The following is a 19,302-nucleotide window of genomic DNA, read 5'->3' as shown; positions in this document are numbered from 1 at the left end:
CGAAATCGCGATTTGAGACGTTGCGATTTCCTAATCGCAAAGCCTGCGATATGGACGCGATATTACTCCAGAGCATATGCATGACAGCCAGCCTTGAGTTGCAGTCTTACTAACCAATAGAGTGAGCGCACCTCCGTTCTCCCCAATCAGCACTGCTCTAGCCAACTGCGTAAACACCCGCCATTAAAAAAATAAAATAAAACAGAAAGCGGGACGGGAGAGAGAGAGAGAGACAGAGTGGGATTATGGCGTCTATTGGGTCAGATCGATAGTTAGACAAATTAAAACTAAAGAAAACCATATGCAACTTAAGCTTCGAAATGTCAGACAACGAACAAAAAAGGTAATTTGCAAGAGCTGCGTCACGCCACATATCAAAAGCTCCCTTATCGGTTCTGTTTTCAGTACTGGAGAATAAAAGATACATTCTTAGATGTTTTTGTTAGTACATGAACGTTATCTTACACATTTTATCTCCCCAACAGATTAATTTGAAATAAGTTTATAATGCATGTTGGCTATTCCCAATTCAGAAGAGCGCACACACAGCCTGTGTCTGTGAATGCTTCTCATACTCACTCCTCTCTGCCCCATGCGGCGCGAATCCCACATCACGGACAAGCCGTTCAGTAAATTCAGCCTAACTGCTTGCTAATTTCACTTGGATGAAATGAAACATTCAGCACATTTTCCACTTGTTCTTAAAGCCCCAAATACTAAAAATGAATAAATTAGCCTATGTAACATGTGTAATACTTTAATAATTGACTTAAGAAATACAGTATTGGTTTTAATGTAAACTATAGTGGTGTCTATTTGATGGATTCTATTGGTGGGATGTAATCTGGCAGATGGCAACCAATAGAACAACAGTAATGTCTATTGGAATAATGCCCAAAACAAAAAGGAATTTTGTAATGGTTTAATGGAAACTATAAGAATTTCTGTGATGGTTTCTATTGTTTTTTTTTTCAGCAGGGTAATGATACCCATACTGTGCTGCACATTATTGACAATATTGAGCTGAAGCTTGACTTTGCAAATTTAAAATCGCAAATCAAATCGCAATCGCAATATCTGTCAAAAAAATCGCAATTTGATATTTTCCCCCAAATCGCACAGCCCTACTGGTTACACAATAAACTGTATCTGGCATTAAATTCAACAAACTCCTGTCGCTTCCCTCTGGGTCACCCCATCAAAGCAAGACTAAGAACATGTATTCCAAAGTCTTCTGAAGCTAGATGCCATTTGAAAGAAAGTAACGGTTTGGAATGACATGAGTACTAACTACATTAAGTGAGTAAAAAATGCTTTTGTCAATGTAGTGTCAGAGGTTGCCATGGAGAGCAGTCCTGGCCCATCCACTTCTTCTGGTTCCAGAGCAGAGGCAGATTCACGAGCACAGAGCAGTGCAGCCAGCACTCCCAGAGCAGGTATAATAAGTAACTTGCAAATCAGGGCGTCTCCTTCATATTAATACAGGAGAAACTGTGGACAGTTTGGTAATGCATATTTTCTTCTTTCACAACAGGAGTGCAGTGCATTCCTCAGAGGGCCGCTCTGTTGAAATCTATGTTGAACTTTTTGAAAAAAGCCATTCAGGACCCTGCATTCTCTGACGGCATTCGTCATGGTATAAAACTCTGCATTTAATGATGCTTTAACTTTTACATTGTGGTTAATACAGCGTTTTAATTTGCTTATATTCATTGCCTTTGCACTCTCTTTATAGTAATGGATGGGTCCCTTCCTACCTCTCTGAAACACATCATCAGTAATGCAGAGTATTATGGACCCTCACTGTTTCTCTTGGGTAAGCATATAGACAACAGTACTTCTGGTGTTGCTGAAATATTAGCCAAACTCTTTATTTACAACTTTTTGTGGATCTGGCTTTAAGGTCACCTCTGCATACAAGAGCAGAAAGTTGTACAATAGTATGGTTAAAAGGCCCTTTGAAAATTGTGGCATTAATTGGTTTGAATCTTGACTGGTTTATTTGCCTACCCTTGTATTTTTTTTCCTAATTCTTTTTCTCTTGCTCTGTTTCAGCGACGGAGGTGGTGACAGTGTTTGTGTTCCAGGAACCCTCTCTACTGTCATCTCTGCAGGACAATGGTCTCACCGATGTCATGCTATATGCACTGCTCATCAAAGACGTGAGACTGGCTTAACAATATACCTGTTTTGTCTCTGTACCATCTCCCTTTCTCTTTCGCTTCTATTTTTGAGCCCACACAGAGCTCAAAACGCTAGTTCGCAAGTAACTGTGGTTCTGTGAATTCCGGATGACCGCCAAAGGCAGTGTAAACACTATGGATTATCGCAGCGCCAGCTAGATAGGTCGAGAGAATATACCAACAAAGTCACGTAGTGACGTATGCTGAGCCCTGGGGGGTTATAAGCCACCGTAGCTCAGCACTCTGCCTCGATACGCCTTTCTCGCGTGACCAAGAACTCTGGTGGTCATCCGGAATTCACAGAACCACAGTTATATGCGTAACTAGTGTTCTGTTTCATTCCTACTGACCGCCAGAGGCAGTGTAAACACTATGGATGACACATACCAACATAGTCATGAGGAATGCCACCCACCTGATGAAAATTAAGGCCGCTTCTGAAGAACCGCAGAACTAACAGCATGGAGATCCTGTATAACGTCTCCCATAACAGAGGGATAGGTGGGAACGCATATAGTAGGCAGTTCGGCCATTCGTGAGACAGTGCATCCTGGTCCAAGGGACTGGATACTTCCGTCCTTGCGGACCATAAATGACAGTGAGTGGTCATCTCTGAAGCAAAAAAATCGACTTCCGCTCTTCTAAATCGTAGCCAGATCTCCTGCACTACATCTAGATGAAGTCTCCATTCTCCTGGATGTACTTGATCCCTGGAAAGAGCGTCTGCAGTCTGGTTGCACACTCCTGGAATTATGAGTTGCCCTCAGTGAAGCGAGTCGCGGCTGACACCATGTCAGGATCTCGTGAGTAAGCTGTAGAGACCTGCGAGATTTTGTGCCGCCCTGGTTGTTCAGATGGAACACTGTTGAGGTATTGTCGGACCGAACGAGAACATGGTGGCCTGCCAGGACTGGCATGAAATATTTTAGAGCCAAGAACACGGCATGTAGTTCCAGCAGATTGATATGTTCTGTGGCCTGGGTCGGTGTCCAGCGCCCGCAAATACCTCTCCGATTCCACGTTGCCCCCCACCCTGTGAGGGATGCGTCTTTTGTGACTAGGGTTGGGTATCGATTAATTTCATATAAGGTGGTATTAAAAAGGTCTTAAAAATCTTAAATTTAACTTGTTCAAGTCTGCAGAAACCCTGTATTAGTAGGGTTGGGATCGATTGGGTTTTTTACGATACCGGTGCCAAATCGATACTTTTAAAACGGTAACGGTGCCTGAACCGATACTTTAAAAAAAAAAAAGAGCCAGAAAAAAAACATTAACAACATTAATACTCCACTATCCAGTTTGACAATCTCTGCTTCGACACTGGAGCACCTTTCTTCACACCACCATAGCAGACAAATATCTGGTCTGACTGTCGAAATTGAGCAGTAGAGCTCACATAGCACTTCAAGGCATGCATAGCACGCACAGGACACAAAAGTTGGGTACTTGAATCAGACCCTGAAGAAGTCTGAAAAGAGGCCAGTTCGATGTGCTGGTTTATGAACTGAGGAAGAAGGAAGAAAAGAAGGATTGGGTCGTAGAACCACCCTGGAATCATCCGGCAACCAACGCAAGCACAATTCGTTAACAGACAGCGCGTGCAACTCACTGACTCGTTTCGCAGACGCGATAGCCAACAAAAAAAATGTCTTCAAGGACATCCATTTAATGTCAGTGCTTTGCAAGGTGTCTTTAATCAGTTCTGTGAATGACTGTATGGTATGCCACATGCAATATGTTTTATATAAAATTTTCAAATGAAAATAGCAACCTGATCGTTTTATAAAGTATGCGTTCATATGTGTTAAGGGCTAGATTTTCGTTGGAGGAAACAGCTGTGGTGTGATGGGGGTGAACGCAGCGAAAACTTTACAGTAAAGTTAGATGGGAAACTGATTGCTAATGTCAGTGCTTTGCAAGGCCTCAAACTGGGATGAGCAAATGAACGTAAGCACAAGTGGCAGATCCCACACAGGGAAGTGAGGAGTCCGAGCAGGGTTCAGACGTCGTGCACCCTTCAGAAAACTGCAGACAAGACTGAGATCCAAGAGAAGATCCACCAACTGAAGCATGATATGCAGCAATCGCAGCGACGTACACTTTCAACGTGGAAGCTGCCTTGCTCTCCTTCAGTAAATGTTGAAGAAAGTTTAAGATGCTCGGTATGTCGCATCATCGCATGTTGGTATTTATGACAAAGAACTGCATAGATACAGATATTATAACAATCTTATCGATAAACGCATACCTTGCGTCCTCTGTTTCTGTTTGAGTCCGCTCGTGCTGTGCCGCCCTTATAGTCCCGCTAAAAATGGCCTAGCGATGCCCATGCTTCTTACGTCTATTTCGGAGAACCAGGACAAATATTTCAAGCGATCGCTCAGGCATTTAAGTGGCACCGGAATGAGGCACCAAAATCTGCGTTCTGATTCGGTTCTAGTACATACCGGTTACATAAGTATGGTACAACCCTAGTTGTGACCAGTTCCCGACGAGAGGGAACAACACCCAGGGGCACTCCTGCCTTCAGAAACTCTTACCTGTCCCCACCGCCTCAATGCACGGATGCAACGGTGAGAAATTACAACCAGCCGATGGCGATGTCTGGTGGGATCTAGCCGCAAACTGTTGTTCCATAACTGTAGTGGTCTGAGGTGGAGTAAACCCAGGGGAATCACCACTGTGGCTGCCGTTAACATCCCTATTAGTCGCAGGACCACCTTGTACTGCAAAGACACCCTGGCGAAAGCGAGCCAAAAGTTGCAGAATGTTTGTCACACATTCCTGAGACAGGGAGGCAGACATTAGGTGGGAATTCAGGGTCATTCCTATGAACATAGTGGTCTGTGTTGGAATCAGACAGCTCTTTTTCTCATTCACAGTAAAACCCAACTTCTGCACATGTCTCAAAAGTAGTCTGGAGTCTTGCACAGCCTGCTGTTTCGTGGGGGCACAAAGGAGCCAGTCGTCCAAATATGGCAGAATAAGCATACCTCTTATCACTCAACCTATCTCAACCAGGCGAGAAAGCGAAAGAGGCAGAGTGCTGAGCTATGGTGGTTTATAACCCCCCAGGGCTCAGCATACGTCACTACGTGACTTTGTTGGTATATTCTCTCGATTTACCTAGCTGCTGCTGCGATAATCCATAGTGTTTACACTGCCTCTGGCGGTTAGTAGGAATGAAACAGAACTCCTTTTGTCTGTTTCAAGGTCTTTGACCACCCCCTGTTCAGTCATGCTAGACTCTTTTTCCCACCAAATACTTCTCTAATGTTTTTCCATTGCTGTATTCCTCCCTCTTGGATAGTCCAGCAACTCATGTCATGACGCATTTTAGACCTCTTTTATGCCTTTGTTTCTGCAGGTCCCTGCCACCAGAGAGGTGCTAGGTTCCCTGCCTAACGTCTTCAGCGCCCTGTGCCTGAATGCCCGTGGTCTGCACTCATTTGTGCAGTGCCAGCCCTTTGAGCGGCTGTTTAAGGTGCTGCTCTCGCCAGACTACCTGCCAGCCATGCGCCGTCGACGCAGTTCTGACCCACTAGGTGAGTAGCCCCTATAGGTTGTACCTCTTTCACACAGTAAGTGACTTGTATTTGCAGATAATAGGAATGTGTTTCTAACAGGCAGTTTGATTTTATGAAACAGGGGACACCGCCTCTAACTTGGGCAGTGCTGTCGACGAGCTAATGCGGCACCAGCCTACACTTAAAACAGACGCTACAACAGCCATCATCAAGGTAAAGTGGATAGTGCTGAAACATTTTGACACATCTTAAGAAATGCCCTTTTATTGCAGTGCTATATGCATACTTAAACACCTCTTTCTTTCGGAGTCCTTGAATTTGATTACTAACTTGACCTTTAACAGTTGTTAGAGGAGATCTGCAACTTAGGCCGATCGCCAGAATACGTCTGCCAGAAACCCTCCATACAGAAAGCAGATGGGACCGTCACGGTGCCTCCAGCTCGCTCGAACCATGCTGCAGAGGAGGCCTCCAGTGAGGATGAGGAGGAGGAAGAGGCTCTACATACCTTTAGCCAACAGCAGGGGGAGCCAGAGAGCAACAGGCAGTTAGTGCATCAAAATAGCTTCTAGTGTTCCTTGCTTTCAATACCATGTTTGAGAAATCTATATTGTTTTAGATCTAATTAATAGACCGTTTTTAACAAATTAATGATTTTTACAGAGTGGTGGGAACAGAGGAGCGAATCCCCATTCCTCTTATGGATTACATTCTGAATGTGGTACGTGCAGACCTAGATTCTTTGCATCTTATCTTATTCTTTTTTTCCCCTTCTTCTTATTATTTTTTAGACTGTCTATTCTGACTTGATCTTACTGCATTCACACAGTTCATTGGCTGTTTATGAAAATGCATAGTCTAAATTTAGATGAGAGTTTGCTCTCCAAGGACTGGAACTATAATATGTGCCTTTCCTTTTAGATGAAATTTGTGGAGTCCATACTTAGTAACAACACAACAGATGACCATTGTCAGGAATTTGTCAATCAGAAAGGACTTCTACCACTGGTGTCGATCCTTGGGCTGCCCAACCTGCCCATTGACTTCCCCACCTCTGCTGCCTGCCAAGCTGTGGCAGGAGTCTGCAAATCTATACTGGTAAGATTGACACCTACCTGTAGGAAATACAGAATTTTCTCCTAATCATATGTGTCAGGTATTTTGCTTTAGATGCTGTGATATTTAGGGTGTTCACACTTGTCATGTTTGGTTCGATTAAAACGAACCCTGGTGCGATTGCTCTGTTAGTGCGATTCGTTTGAGTAAGTGTGGATGCTGCCATCCGGACCCTGGTGCGCACCAAACAAGCGGACCGAGACCGCTAAAAAGATGGGTCTCAGTCCCTCTGGTGTGGTTCGAATGAAATATGAACGCAACACGGACCAAATACTTCATTTTATACAAGTATGAACACACCCTTAGTGTTTCATTTGATTGTTTTCTCCCCTCACTTTCTCACTGTGTCTTAGACTTTGTCCCATGAGCCGAAAGTTCTCCAGGAGGGTCTGTATCAGTTGGACAGCATACTGTCTGCTCTGGAGCCTCTTCACCGGCCCATCGAGGTTCCTGGTGGCTCTGTGCTGCTCAGAGAGCTGGCCAACACAGGCCATGTTACGGAAGCCACACTATCGGCACGAGCCACCCCACTGCTGCACGCCCTCACAGCAGCACATGCTTACATCCTTATGTTCGTTCATACCTGCAGAGTTGGACAGGTATGCATAAAGGCAGCTGTATTTTCATTAGGGCTGCATCTAATGATTATTTTGATAATAATTTAATCTGTTGATTATTGCTTCAATTAATTTGAAAAAAAAAAATGAATCCATTATTTACAAAATTGTTATGCCACATCCTGCCCAATGTTGTCATCCGAGCAATATGCAATTTGAGGGACAACAAAACAAATGTACTGAATGTGTCTCTGCAGGCTGTGTGCAATTAAACATTATGTGCAGAAAAGGGGGTTACAGTTTAAGTGAATTGCTTACCATTTGAAAAGAGAATTAAAACAATGACTAAACGTTAACTGGTGCAAGGTAGGAGGAACATAAATTCACTCTATTCATCTAAACATTACATTTACTAAATTACCAGACCTGCCAACCTGTAAACATTTTTGACCTCAAAGTACGCTGGTATGATTTGTCACTCTAAACTACGCAAAAACCTGGTGACAACTCGTCCATGCGCAGTACTCAAATCAAGCAACAGCAAAAAAAAGGTAGAGTTCATCCAATCAGAGTGCTGGGTTCATTCCCCAAATAGCAAGCGGGGAGGATTTACAAATGCGTAAAGCTTATTAAAAGGAGACTGCAAATCAACAGCAAAACTAAATCCAGCTTGATCCCCCTTCCACTCCCGCCGTCTGACTGATTTCTTAAGCGAGGACAGTACAGTAGTCATTATTTCGGTTGTGCGTTTAAATAATTTCTGTGCATTCTATTTCTCTCAGAATTGGCTCTGTTTGTTTGCCTGTGAGTTCACATGCTGAGATGAGCAAACGCCTCCCCGCTTACAACGTGCATTTGAAAAAGCCAGACCCAGCGAACATCTTCCACTCTTAATGACCTGTAATGAGAAGCATTTTTATACCTATTGTCCAACAAAAGAGAACATTATAACATGTTTTTTATTTCACAACATCAGTCGAATGTTTGAAATGACTTCATTTTCTGATCTGATGTGGCTTCTTATCACAGAATGAGGCATAAAATATATTTTATACTGTAAAAAAGGCTGTCGATTTGCAATGGATTATAAATATACATAATTATTATGAAAATACCCGAGATGGCTTGAAGAACACAAACTATATATCGTCTCAGTCGAGTGTTTGTCTTCATGTTTCATAATTCAAAGCAGTTCTATATTCTTTTTTTATTCAGTTAAAGTAGTGGTTCCTAAAGCTTTTGCAGCATGCACCCCTTTATAGTGTTTGACATGTCAAGCACCCGCACCACCTTACTCCGTTTGAACACCCCATTTTTAACTGCAATAATACAAATATTCACTGTATACAAGGCTTGACATAAACTTTTTTGCTCACCAGCCACTGGTTTTCCAAAATTACTAGCCACTCAGCATTTTCATTGGCCACAATTCTGTTGTTGGGAAATTAGGTTTTTTTTGACTAAAGTTACTGCATACTAAAATTTATTTAAATTGATTTCCAGGTAATTTTTTGCCTATTTAAAGGGCATTTTTCACTAAACGTATTAAATGCATGTGTCATCTTTAATATCAAATTCTTACATTTTATTAATAATTACACTTAATGTATTAAGACACTTTAGGACTGTTACCAATCAAATGAAATCAGTATTAACAATACCGATCTTTCCACTGCAGAAGAAACAGAAGCAGCTGAAGTGGCATTTAGATGCAATTACAGTTTAATGAAGCTGAAATGTAGCATGAATGCATTTACACTGCAAAATTACAACAGCATAAGTAATGTTATGAGCTTGGTGTTTTAAATCAGTTTTTTTTTTAATGTACATTACAAATATGAAATGTTGGAAAAAATACAAAGATATGCTACTTTTAAATATGAAAGTGAACACCAAATGTAATAAAATTTGAATAATTCTTGCTGAAATTTCGGCGCTTCCCTAATTAGATGTTTTAATCAGATTAGTCGTCCAGTCGGGCAAGCAAAATTCTCTTTCACTTGCCCCTTCAAAAAATCCTCTTGTCCCGGACAAGCATTAATATCAAGCTCTGTTACTGTATATAAAATTCAACCCACCAAAGCGGGAGTGACCATATTACCCGCCTCTGCTGAAATCCACACTTGCATTTGGCAGGTGTTAATGTCAAGTCCTGACTGTATATTAGAAAACGGCAAATTTCAGTTAGAAATAAAAAATATGACTTCCTACCCTTTTTTAATGAGATGGATGTGCCTGCATGTTTGCACGCAGATCATCAAAATCATTCTCTCGTGCACCCCTGGTGGTCAGTCTGCGCACCCCATTTTGGAATTGCTGAGTTACAGCAATAGCTGGATTCTTTTGTCCATATTAAGGATTTCCTGAAGAGTCATCAGTTCTAAAACTTCTGTGATGCATATGTGGAGTTTCTTTGTGAGGGCGCCCTCTGGCTACCAGTATGAATGAAATGGATATTACATGTATTTATAGCGCTAAATAATGGCCAGTCCATAAAAATAATACTTGTCTCAAAAGAAATTTGAAGTAGACGTGATAATCCCTGTTTTTCTACAGTGTACAGAAGTATACTGGAGTTTTAAAGTGTATTGGAGTTTTTTTTATGTTTTATATATAGCATTTAAAATCGCAAATTGCAAAAAAATACTCTAAACCAAACACTGTGGTTAAAGGTGTGTGTGACTGAGTGCAGACCTGCCAACCTTTGAAACGGTGTTAATTTCGTCGACAACGAAAAATATTCGTTAAGGAAAATTTTTTCTGTGACTAACAAAAGACGTTGACGAGCTAAAACTAATATCTGATGATTAAAAACTATGACGAAATTTATGCCGCGTCTTCGTTAACAAGACGAGATGGGACTATAATGTTATTTGAGGACTACCGGACATTCAAAATACATCCTATAGGCTACTGTCTTGTCCTTCAAAATGTGTGTCCCTGTCATTGGATTGCAATCAGATAAGGGCTGTTTGCATATTGTCTCAGTATGGCAGCCGCAGTGGATGGATAGGCTACCAAAATGCGCACTAGCGATCCGAAACAATGGCCTCAGCACCCGAAGGGGTAGGGATAAGGTGACCAGACGTCCCGGGAGTCACAATTCGTTGTTGATTAACTTAAAGTTAGTGAAGGCGGGATAGGCGGAATCGCACTGATAGAAGTGCGCTCGCTCTCGCGCACGCTCTACTTCCTCAGTTCTCATATACAGCGCGCGATCAGTTCTCAGTGCTCAAATACACACACAGCAGTCCAAATGTCTATCGTGTAGCGTATCTCACATAAATACAGTCGGTTATGGATTAAGTGAACGTAAACAGGTAAACTGAACGTGTGTCAGTATTACATGCATGCCTTCCATCTTAAAGGGACAGCATTCCTAATTAAGTACCTATTCGTGTTATTAATGTTAATAACCAACAAAAGATGTTAAATAAATGTTAAGTAAACCTACTGTATCTGAAAAAGATTCTGCTATTCTGCTAAGATTATTCTGCTTCTTTTTCAAAAATTATAAATTATATATATTATATATGAACAACTATAATTTTTATACGTTGCTCCCTTTTCACAACTGTTAAAGGGATAGTTCACCCAAAAATGAAAATTGTCGTCATTTATTCAAGTTTTTCCAAATTCAATCCTTGATTCAAATTTCTCATAAGCTTAATTGATTTGGTCTAAAGAGAGAAGAATTAATGACTATTTTGTTTGAAGACTACATATAAAATAGCTACCAAAATAAATGTTGGTAACTGCAGTTTGACTAAAAGTTGACAAAAATGCAATGACTTTTTGTCGACTAAAACTATGAAAGACTGACTAAAATGTGACTAAGACTATTAAGCATTTTCGTCTCAAGATAAAGACTAAGACTAAACCAAAAATGCCTGTCAAAATTAACACTGCTTTGAAAAATTGTAACATTGTGCAGTTATGATTTTGACATTAGCCATAAAGGAGCTTCAGGTAATAATGTAGCTATGTCCACAAAAGTCTGTGGTTATTAATCGATAATCAGATTTGTAGATTATTTTCATTATCGGTTATCAATTTTCACATTGAGTTATTGTTGCCCGAATAATTAAAGCTTAGTGTCTTAGCAGAAAGAGGCTTGAAGTGTGAGAAGATGTTTAGAGTGCGAGGACTGATGTGGTACCTCTTGTTCCTTTTCTTTCAGAGTGAGATCCGTGCTATCTCAGTGAATCAGTGGGGATCTCAACTGGGTCTGAGTGTTCTGAACAAACTGAGTCAGCTCTACTGCTCTCTGGTGTGGGAGAGCACTGTGCTGCTGTCCCTCTGTACACCAAACAGGTTGGTACTGCTCTCATCTCACAGCTGAAACTTAAGCATGTGGTGGACTTTTAAAATGTCCTCACTCAATCTATTGGTGAAATGATACACTTCTCTCTGGTGATGTATGCCAGACTTATACGGTTATTTAGTCCACTGAAACCCTGCTCGTCCACAATTGACTGCAGGCTCGCATTCATTTTTGAGTGATGTATGTCTCAATATGGAAAGAAAACATCTGTTGCTGCTTCTTACTATTGTACAGTATAGAATTAGGCCAGGTGGTTGTCTACTAACTAAAACGGAATGTTCTTTGTTTGTTTTGTGATTTGTCCTGTTTGTCTTTTTTGCAGTTTGCCTCCTGGCTGTGAGTTTGGTCAGGCTGACATGCAGAAACTTGTGCCTAAAGATGATAAACCCTCCAGCAGCACAGCAGCTGCAGGAAGGAAAACTGGTAAAAATACTGCAATAACTGCAGAGTGGCTATTTCACACTTAAATTCATAATAAATCTCACTACCTTTCTCTGCCTCCTTATTTATTATGATTTTATATGTACAATTTTTTATATGTACAATTTTAGCCACCAGTTTCTCTCTTTTATTTCCTCTTTCCTGTCTTTTTGCACCTCGGTTCCTTTTATTTGCATTTCATGTCCTTTTTTTTGCTGGTTTGCATTTGCTTTTTCTTTTCTAAAGCCCTTCTCTCTCCATCAGCTGACACTGAGACCATGTCTGTGGGAGTGGATCCCTCTGCTCAGGGCTTGCTGGAAGGAATGGGCCTGGATGGAGACTCTCTCGCTCCCATGGAGACGGATGAGCCCACAGGCACTGACCCCAAGACTAAGTCTAAACTCACCCCTGCCATGGCAACACGCATCAAACAAATTAAGCCTCTGCTCTCAGGTCAGCGCCAATGGAGCCGTCGCAACCACTTTAATCAGTTATTTAATACATAAAATGAGAAATCCTGAATAACATTGCATCTGTCTCTTTATCTCCCCAGCCTCCTCTCGTTTGGGCAGGGCTCTGGCAGAGCTCTTTGGACTGCTGGTGAAGCTCTGTGTGGGCTCGCCTGTCCGTCAGCGGCGCTCTCACCATACCACTAGCACAGGCACCGCCCCAACACCTGCGGCTCGGGCCACTGCTTCTTCTCTTACTAAGCTCCTCACCAAGGGCTTGAGCTGGCAGCCACCTCCCTATACACCCACACCTCGTTTCAGGTAAATACACCTGTAGCGTTGTAGCAAAGTTTACTCTATAATTCTGAACATGGCATTAGTATCTTTAATGATAGTTTAGTAAAAGGAGCTGCTTTAATCCAATGAAAACAGGCTTCCCTGAGCCTTGTCTTTCCTGGAGGTGTATGAGACTAATATTTATGTGCTTCTCTTTCCTAATCAGGCTGACTTTCTTTATCTGCTCGGTGGGCTTCACTTCACCCATGCTGTTTGATGAGAGGAAATATCCATACCATCTGATGCTGCAGAAGTTCTTCTGTTCTGGTGGCCATGATGCTTTGTTTGAGTGAGTAGAGAAGGGGTGTTTTTTCTTTCTTTTTTTTTCTTTTCTTTTTTCTCAATTTCTATATATTTTTTTTCCTGTTTACTAACCCGTAGGCCGGGTTTCGAATGGTCATGGAAATTCATAACCTTAGACCTGAAATAATAAAATCCTAAGTGATTTGAAAATATGGTCTTTTTTACTGCATGATTATCATGGCCAAAAGAATTCACAAAAAAACAATATTGCATTAGCTATGTAAGTTGAACAAATAAATATCTGAACTAAAACTAAAAAAAAAAAAAAGAAAAAACTTGTTCATTAAAACTCAAAAATTTCCTAACAATTTACCCACCCCCATGTCATCCAAGATGTTCATATCTTTCTTTCTTCAGTCGCCATGAAACTAAGGTTTTTAAGGAAAACATTCCAGATTTTTTCTCCATATAATGGAATGTTTTCCTCAAAAACCTTAATTTCTTTGCGACTGAAGACAGAAAGGTATGAACATCTTGGATGAAATGGGGGTAAGTAAATTATCAGGAAATTTTAATTCTGGAAGTGAACTAATCCTTTAATTGTGCTCTTTTGACTTTCTTTAGTATTATACTTATTACAATCATTAAAAATGCTTTGTGTTCATCAGGACATTTAACTGGGCCCTATCCATGGGAGGTAAAGTGCCCGTGTCAGAGGGCTTGGAACACTCTGAGCTGCCTGACGGGACAGGAGAGTTCCTAGACGCCTGGTTGATGCTAGTAGAGAAGATGGTAAACCCCAGCACTGTTCTGGACTCCCCACACTCTCTGCCCACTAAAGTGCCTGGAGCAACACTCAACACCCCACAGTTCAGTGCATTGCGCTTTCTCATCGTTACTCAGAAGGTATGACATTTAATGTTAATATAAATAATATAAATACACTTTATTATTATAGCAAATCAGCACAGTTCTGATTTTTCCATCTCTTTGTGTAGGCGGCATTCAGCTGTATTCGTAATCTGTGGAACCGTAAGCCCTTAAAGGTCTATGGTGGACGCATGGCTGAGTCCATGCTGGCCATTCTGTGCCACATCCTACGAGGAGAACCTATCATCCAGGAGCGGCTCTCCAAAGAGAGGGAGGGCACTGCTCGGCCTGATGAGGAGAGCAGTTCTGCAAGTGGTGGGGGAACTAGTGGGCCTTCAGGAGCAGGGGGAGTAGTTGGAGAAGGAGTGACTGGAGGTGCCAATGGCAGCACTGCTGGAGGCTCCACTGAGGATGGCAGCAACCCTGCAACACGCAGAGAGCCACAGGTCAACCAGGCTCAGCTGACTCAGGTACTGTCACTTCCTAGCCCTGTGATATTTTATAAATTCTAATGGTTTAAATTTTAATAATCAGAAACGATTTCTAATGAATTGAATTAAATACAATTTTAACAATTTGTTAAAATAATAATAATAATGCCTTTATAAAATGATTTTTATTTTTTATTTTGTTTTAGTCTTTTTTTCTGGATTCTGTGTTTTATGATATAATGCAAAGATATAAAAAACTGTAATCAAATTAATGCATAGATCTTTAACAATTTAATAAATCTTTTTAAATGTAATCAAATGAATCGCCAATCGTTCACACATAAATGAGGTTGTGTCGTAATCAAGATCTATAATACCTGAAGAGAGCTATTAGCCATTGCTAACTAGTCAAACCTCGACCTGCTTCACAGCTGATGGACATGGGCTTCTCCAGAGAGCATGCGATGGAGGCTCTTCTAAACACCAGCACTATGGAACAGGCCACTGATTACCTGCTCACACACCCTCCACCACTGCTCAGCGCAGCTGTCAGAGTAAGAGTCTAACACACAGACAAAACTCTCTCTCTTTCTCTCATACGCACGCACACACACACAAGCATACACAGACAGGATGCACACACGAGCTATAAGTTAGTGTAGTCACTGTGAGCTTTGTTTCTGTAGGAGTTCACCATGTCTGAAGAAGACCAGATGATGCGGGCCATTGCCATGTCTCTAGGTCAAGAAGTTAGCATGGAGCAGCGCTCAGACTCACCTGAGGTGGGCACCTACACACTCATCACCTCAGTTAAATAGGAATTACTGAGTAGCACAGCATAGGCCACCTCACCTGTCTACTTCTCATCTTCACTAAACTTTCCCTGCCTTTGGACAGATATGCGTCACATCCGTGTTACTTTTTGTTTGTAGGAAGCAGCTCGTCGGCGTGAGGAGGATGAGAGGAGAGCAAGGGAGCGGGTAGAAGAGGAAGAGGCACGCTGTCTGGAGCGTTTCCTGGAAGCTGAGCCTCTAGACACCACAGAGCTACATGCCTTTACAGACTCAATGCTGCCTGGCTGCTTTCACCTGCTCGACGAGCTGCCGGACACAGTGTACCGCCTCTGTGATCTGCTCATGACTGCTATTAAAAGGAACGGCCCTGAGTACAGGGACCTCATCCTTAGACAGGTGGTCAATCAGGTCAGTATACCCATATGTTCACAACATACTAATTGGAATAGGTATTTTGGCAGTTACTGAAAGTTACTCGTACACATCTAGTCAAATAACTGGACACACGTGACATGAATGTATTTTTTGTGGTCTTAGAAAAAAAAAAAAAAATGTATCTAAAGCAGGGGTGTCAAACTCAGTTCCTGCAGGGCCACAGCTCTACAGAGTTTAGATTCAACCCTACTTAAACACACCTGATCCAGATAATCAAGTCCTTCAGGCTTATTTGAAAACTGCATGCTATGTGTCTTGGAGCAGGGTTGGAACTAAACTTTGCAGGGCTGCGGCTCTCCAGGAATTGAGTTTGACACCCCTGATCTAAAGGTTTATCTTTAAACTAAACGTACTGACCCCTAATGTTTGAATGGTAGTGTATATTTTTCACACACAAATTTATCTTTTATTAAATGTTCAATTTTCTGTATAAAGAACATTTTAAATAATCGCTGGAAATTTATATAAGATTGCAACACATAAAAATGCATGATTAACAAGTATCAGCTGAAGTGCTGGTCACATTACTGTCAGCTGACCCAAAACACTCTCACACTTGGCCCAGGACAGTAGGCCATCCTTATTGTTGTGTACTGTATCTACGATGCTTAACAAAGATTTCTGGGTAGGTTGCATATTAGGTTTTGAGTTAAAACCATGACCCTATCCTCAACTGTATGTTTGTGTATGTTTCCAAAGGTGTGGGAGGCTGCCAGCGTGTTGATAAAGGCTGCAGTGCCGCTAACAACCAGCGACACCAAGACAGTGTCTGAGTGGACGAGACAGATGGCGACCCTCCCCCAGGCCTCCAACCTGGCCACCCGCATCCTGCTGCTCACGCTGCTCTTTGAGGTACACAGTCTTGCACATCATCACTGTTTATTTATTCACTATCCTCTAAAAGAACTTAAGGATCTGCATGCACAAGTACATACACCCACTGTGCTTTTCTGATGGAAGCGTGTCGTGCTATGTGCCACAGGAGCTGAAACTCTCATGTGCTCGGGTGGTGGAGAGCAGTGGTGTTTTGACTCTGCTGATTAAGCTGTTGGAGGTGGTGCAGCCCTGTCTGCAAGCTGCCAAAGAGCAGAAGGACATCCAGACACCCAAGTGAGTCCCTGTCCTTCCCCTGTCTGCATGAGTGATCAGTTTGCGCTCAGACATCAGCATTCCTAGAAAGCTCTGCTGACCCAAGCATGTTAGAGAAGAATTTGTTTAGAGAGGAATATTGTTGTTTGGGGCCTTATACAACAATTTATGGCATTTTTAATGTAATAAGATATATAAACATATGTTTTCCATGTCTGTTTGAACAATCCTGTGTTTATTTTTAGATGGATCACCCCTGTTCTCCTGCTTATTGACTTCTATGAGAAAATGGCTGTTTCATCCAAACGAAGAGCTCAGATGAATAAGGTTGGTTCCAGATGAAGTATAAAGGCGGTCTGTTTTAACCCTAAACCGTCAATATGACAGCAGTGAACAAGTTCTGTATCTAGTGTTATATTAACTTTATTCTTATCATTTTAGTACCTGCAGCCCAATGGAAATAACTGGCGCTGGTTTGACGACCGTTCAGGCCGCTGGTGCAGCTACAGTGCAAGTAACAACAACACCATCGACTCAGCCTGGAGGGCAGGAGAGACCAGCGTACGCTTCACTGCAGGCCGCAGGAGATACACTGTCCAGTTCAACACCATGGTGCAGGTAACAGCTACATCCTGGTCAAAGCACTTGTATTGTAGATCAAATAGAAATGTGATGAATTTATGCCAGTGGCCTTACAGTATGAGTAGTAGATCTTTGTTCTTAGATTCTTTCTATTTCTCTTTTTTCAGGTGAATGAGGAGACTGGGAACAGACGGCCAGTTATGTTGACAGTACAGCGGGTGTCACGGATGCCTAAGACCTCAAAATCCGGAAGTGTTAATGATACAGAGAGAGAAGAGAGTGAACAGAGAGCAAAGACTGAGGAGACACAGACTGACACAGGTGGAGAATTCGCAAGCCTATACAGTTCAAACATTTTTTCATTGTGCGAGGGGAAAAAAGTTACGGAGTCCATCTTTGTTTCTGCTTTTCACAGAGTTTTGGCTTTGGCCAAGAATAAAATAAAATAATTATTTGATTAATTATAAAAAGAATAATGATTATAATTCATTAGCATTTTGGATGTTTTTTTATTTATTCATATGTTAAATTTAATTACATTTTTCTTTTTCGACTTTATCAGATTCCAGCTCTGTGGCTGTGGAGATGGCACCCCCTAAAGAAGAGTCAGAGCAGAAGGATTCAAGCACTGCAGCTCCCTCTACCCTTCAGGACCCCTCTGGTTCCAGCGGTATTGTTGTACAGGGGATGACAGAGGACATGATCACTGTTTTGATCCGTGCCTGTGTCAGCATGATCAGCGTTCCCGTGGATCCGGACACTTTACATGCCACTTTGCGTCTCTGTCTGCGTCTCACACGTACACACCATTACGCCATGATGTTTGCAGAGCTCAAGAGCACTTGTATGATCCTGAACCTCACTCAGAGCTCAGGGTTCAACGGCTTCACCCCATTGGTCACTCTGCTCTTCCGTCACATCATAGAAGACCCAGCCACCCTGCGACACACTATGGAGAAGGTGCATATTCACATGAAAGCTACATTTCTATTATCTTAGGTGTATTATCGGAAATGGTTTATCCTTGTCTCACTGCTACTTGCTCACTCTTTTTTTTTCAGGTGGTACGGTCTGCTGTCACCAGTGGTGCAGGAAGCACTACTTCAGGTGTGGTGTCGGGTAGTTTGGGCTCCAGGGAGATCAATTACATCCTTCGTGTCCTTGGCCCAGCGGCCTGTCGCAACCCAGAGTGCTTTACGGAAACTGCCAAGAGTTGTATCCGAATTGCTCTCCCGGCCCCAAGAGGTGCTGGCACTGGTATGGTGGAAAATCTCCCAGAAATCCTCTCAAAAATAATATATCAGCATAATGTGTTGTTCTAAAGCTTCACATCTCTCTGTTATTCAGCCTCAGATGATGAGTTTGAGAACTTCAGAATTAAGGGTCCAAATGCTGTTCAGCTAGTGAAGACCACACCCCTGAAGCTGTCCCCACTGCCCTCCATACCAGAGACTATTAAAGAGGTCATCTGTGACATGCTGAATGCCCTAGCAGCATATCATGCTCCAGAAGAGGGTAAGAAATATTGTTAGACAAAAAAATGAGAGCATGCATTTTATTTAGTTCATGGTCCAGAGCTATCAAGCTGACTTCTCTCATTAACATCTACTTCTCTTAATGCTCGGTCCATTTGGGTTTGTTTATATATAGCAGAGAGGGGAGAGGAGCGGGCAGCCGCAGTACCGGGAAGTCAAGACCTGTGTCAGATCCTGCAGGATGTTGGTGATGATGTCTACCAGCAGTACAGACTTACCAGACAAGGCAGTGATTTTGACTCACAGTCTGCCTTCCACATCAATGTAAGAGTACATGGATTTATATATGTTGTGTAAGGTCTGTCAGTTTTTTGTGTATTGTATCAATTATCATAGAATGCCATAATTAGCATCACTATTGATAATCAAATCAATCAATTTTATCCAGACCTAGAAAATTCATTGAGATAG

General features: G+C 42.0%; 1 protein-coding gene across 1 annotated transcript in view; it reads left to right on the top strand.

Moving 5' to 3' along the window:
- Window positions 1-19,302, top strand: part of LOC107695790 (E3 ubiquitin-protein ligase HUWE1-like) — a 59,531-nt gene that overhangs the window by 10,753 nt on the left and 29,476 nt on the right. The window contains 29 exon segments of the mRNA XM_016495835.1: window positions 1,329-1,436; window positions 1,535-1,636; window positions 1,736-1,816; window positions 2,056-2,162; window positions 5,551-5,728; window positions 5,832-5,923; window positions 6,055-6,257; window positions 6,374-6,431; window positions 6,632-6,808; window positions 7,180-7,425; window positions 11,564-11,697; window positions 12,030-12,130; window positions 12,392-12,580; window positions 12,681-12,897; window positions 13,079-13,201; window positions 13,824-14,061; window positions 14,154-14,495; window positions 14,888-15,010; window positions 15,143-15,238; window positions 15,389-15,658; window positions 16,385-16,537; window positions 16,668-16,795; window positions 17,020-17,101; window positions 17,216-17,392; window positions 17,524-17,677; window positions 17,919-18,316; window positions 18,418-18,613; window positions 18,704-18,871; window positions 19,007-19,155. Coding sequence (XP_016351321.1) covers window positions 1,329-1,436; window positions 1,535-1,636; window positions 1,736-1,816; window positions 2,056-2,162; window positions 5,551-5,728; window positions 5,832-5,923; window positions 6,055-6,257; window positions 6,374-6,431; window positions 6,632-6,808; window positions 7,180-7,425; window positions 11,564-11,697; window positions 12,030-12,130; window positions 12,392-12,580; window positions 12,681-12,897; window positions 13,079-13,201; window positions 13,824-14,061; window positions 14,154-14,495; window positions 14,888-15,010; window positions 15,143-15,238; window positions 15,389-15,658; window positions 16,385-16,537; window positions 16,668-16,795; window positions 17,020-17,101; window positions 17,216-17,392; window positions 17,524-17,677; window positions 17,919-18,316; window positions 18,418-18,613; window positions 18,704-18,871; window positions 19,007-19,155 — 4,790 coding nt within the window.

This window comes from Sinocyclocheilus anshuiensis, unplaced genomic scaffold (genome assembly GCF_001515605.1).
Source record: "Sinocyclocheilus anshuiensis isolate Anshui unplaced genomic scaffold, SAMN03320099.WGS_v1.1 scaffold234, whole genome shotgun sequence".
In the NCBI taxonomy this organism is placed as follows: Eukaryota; Metazoa; Chordata; class Actinopteri; order Cypriniformes; family Cyprinidae; genus Sinocyclocheilus; species Sinocyclocheilus anshuiensis.
Note: the sequence above shows the minus strand (reverse complement) of the source record. Positions and strands in the feature narration are given on the sequence as shown.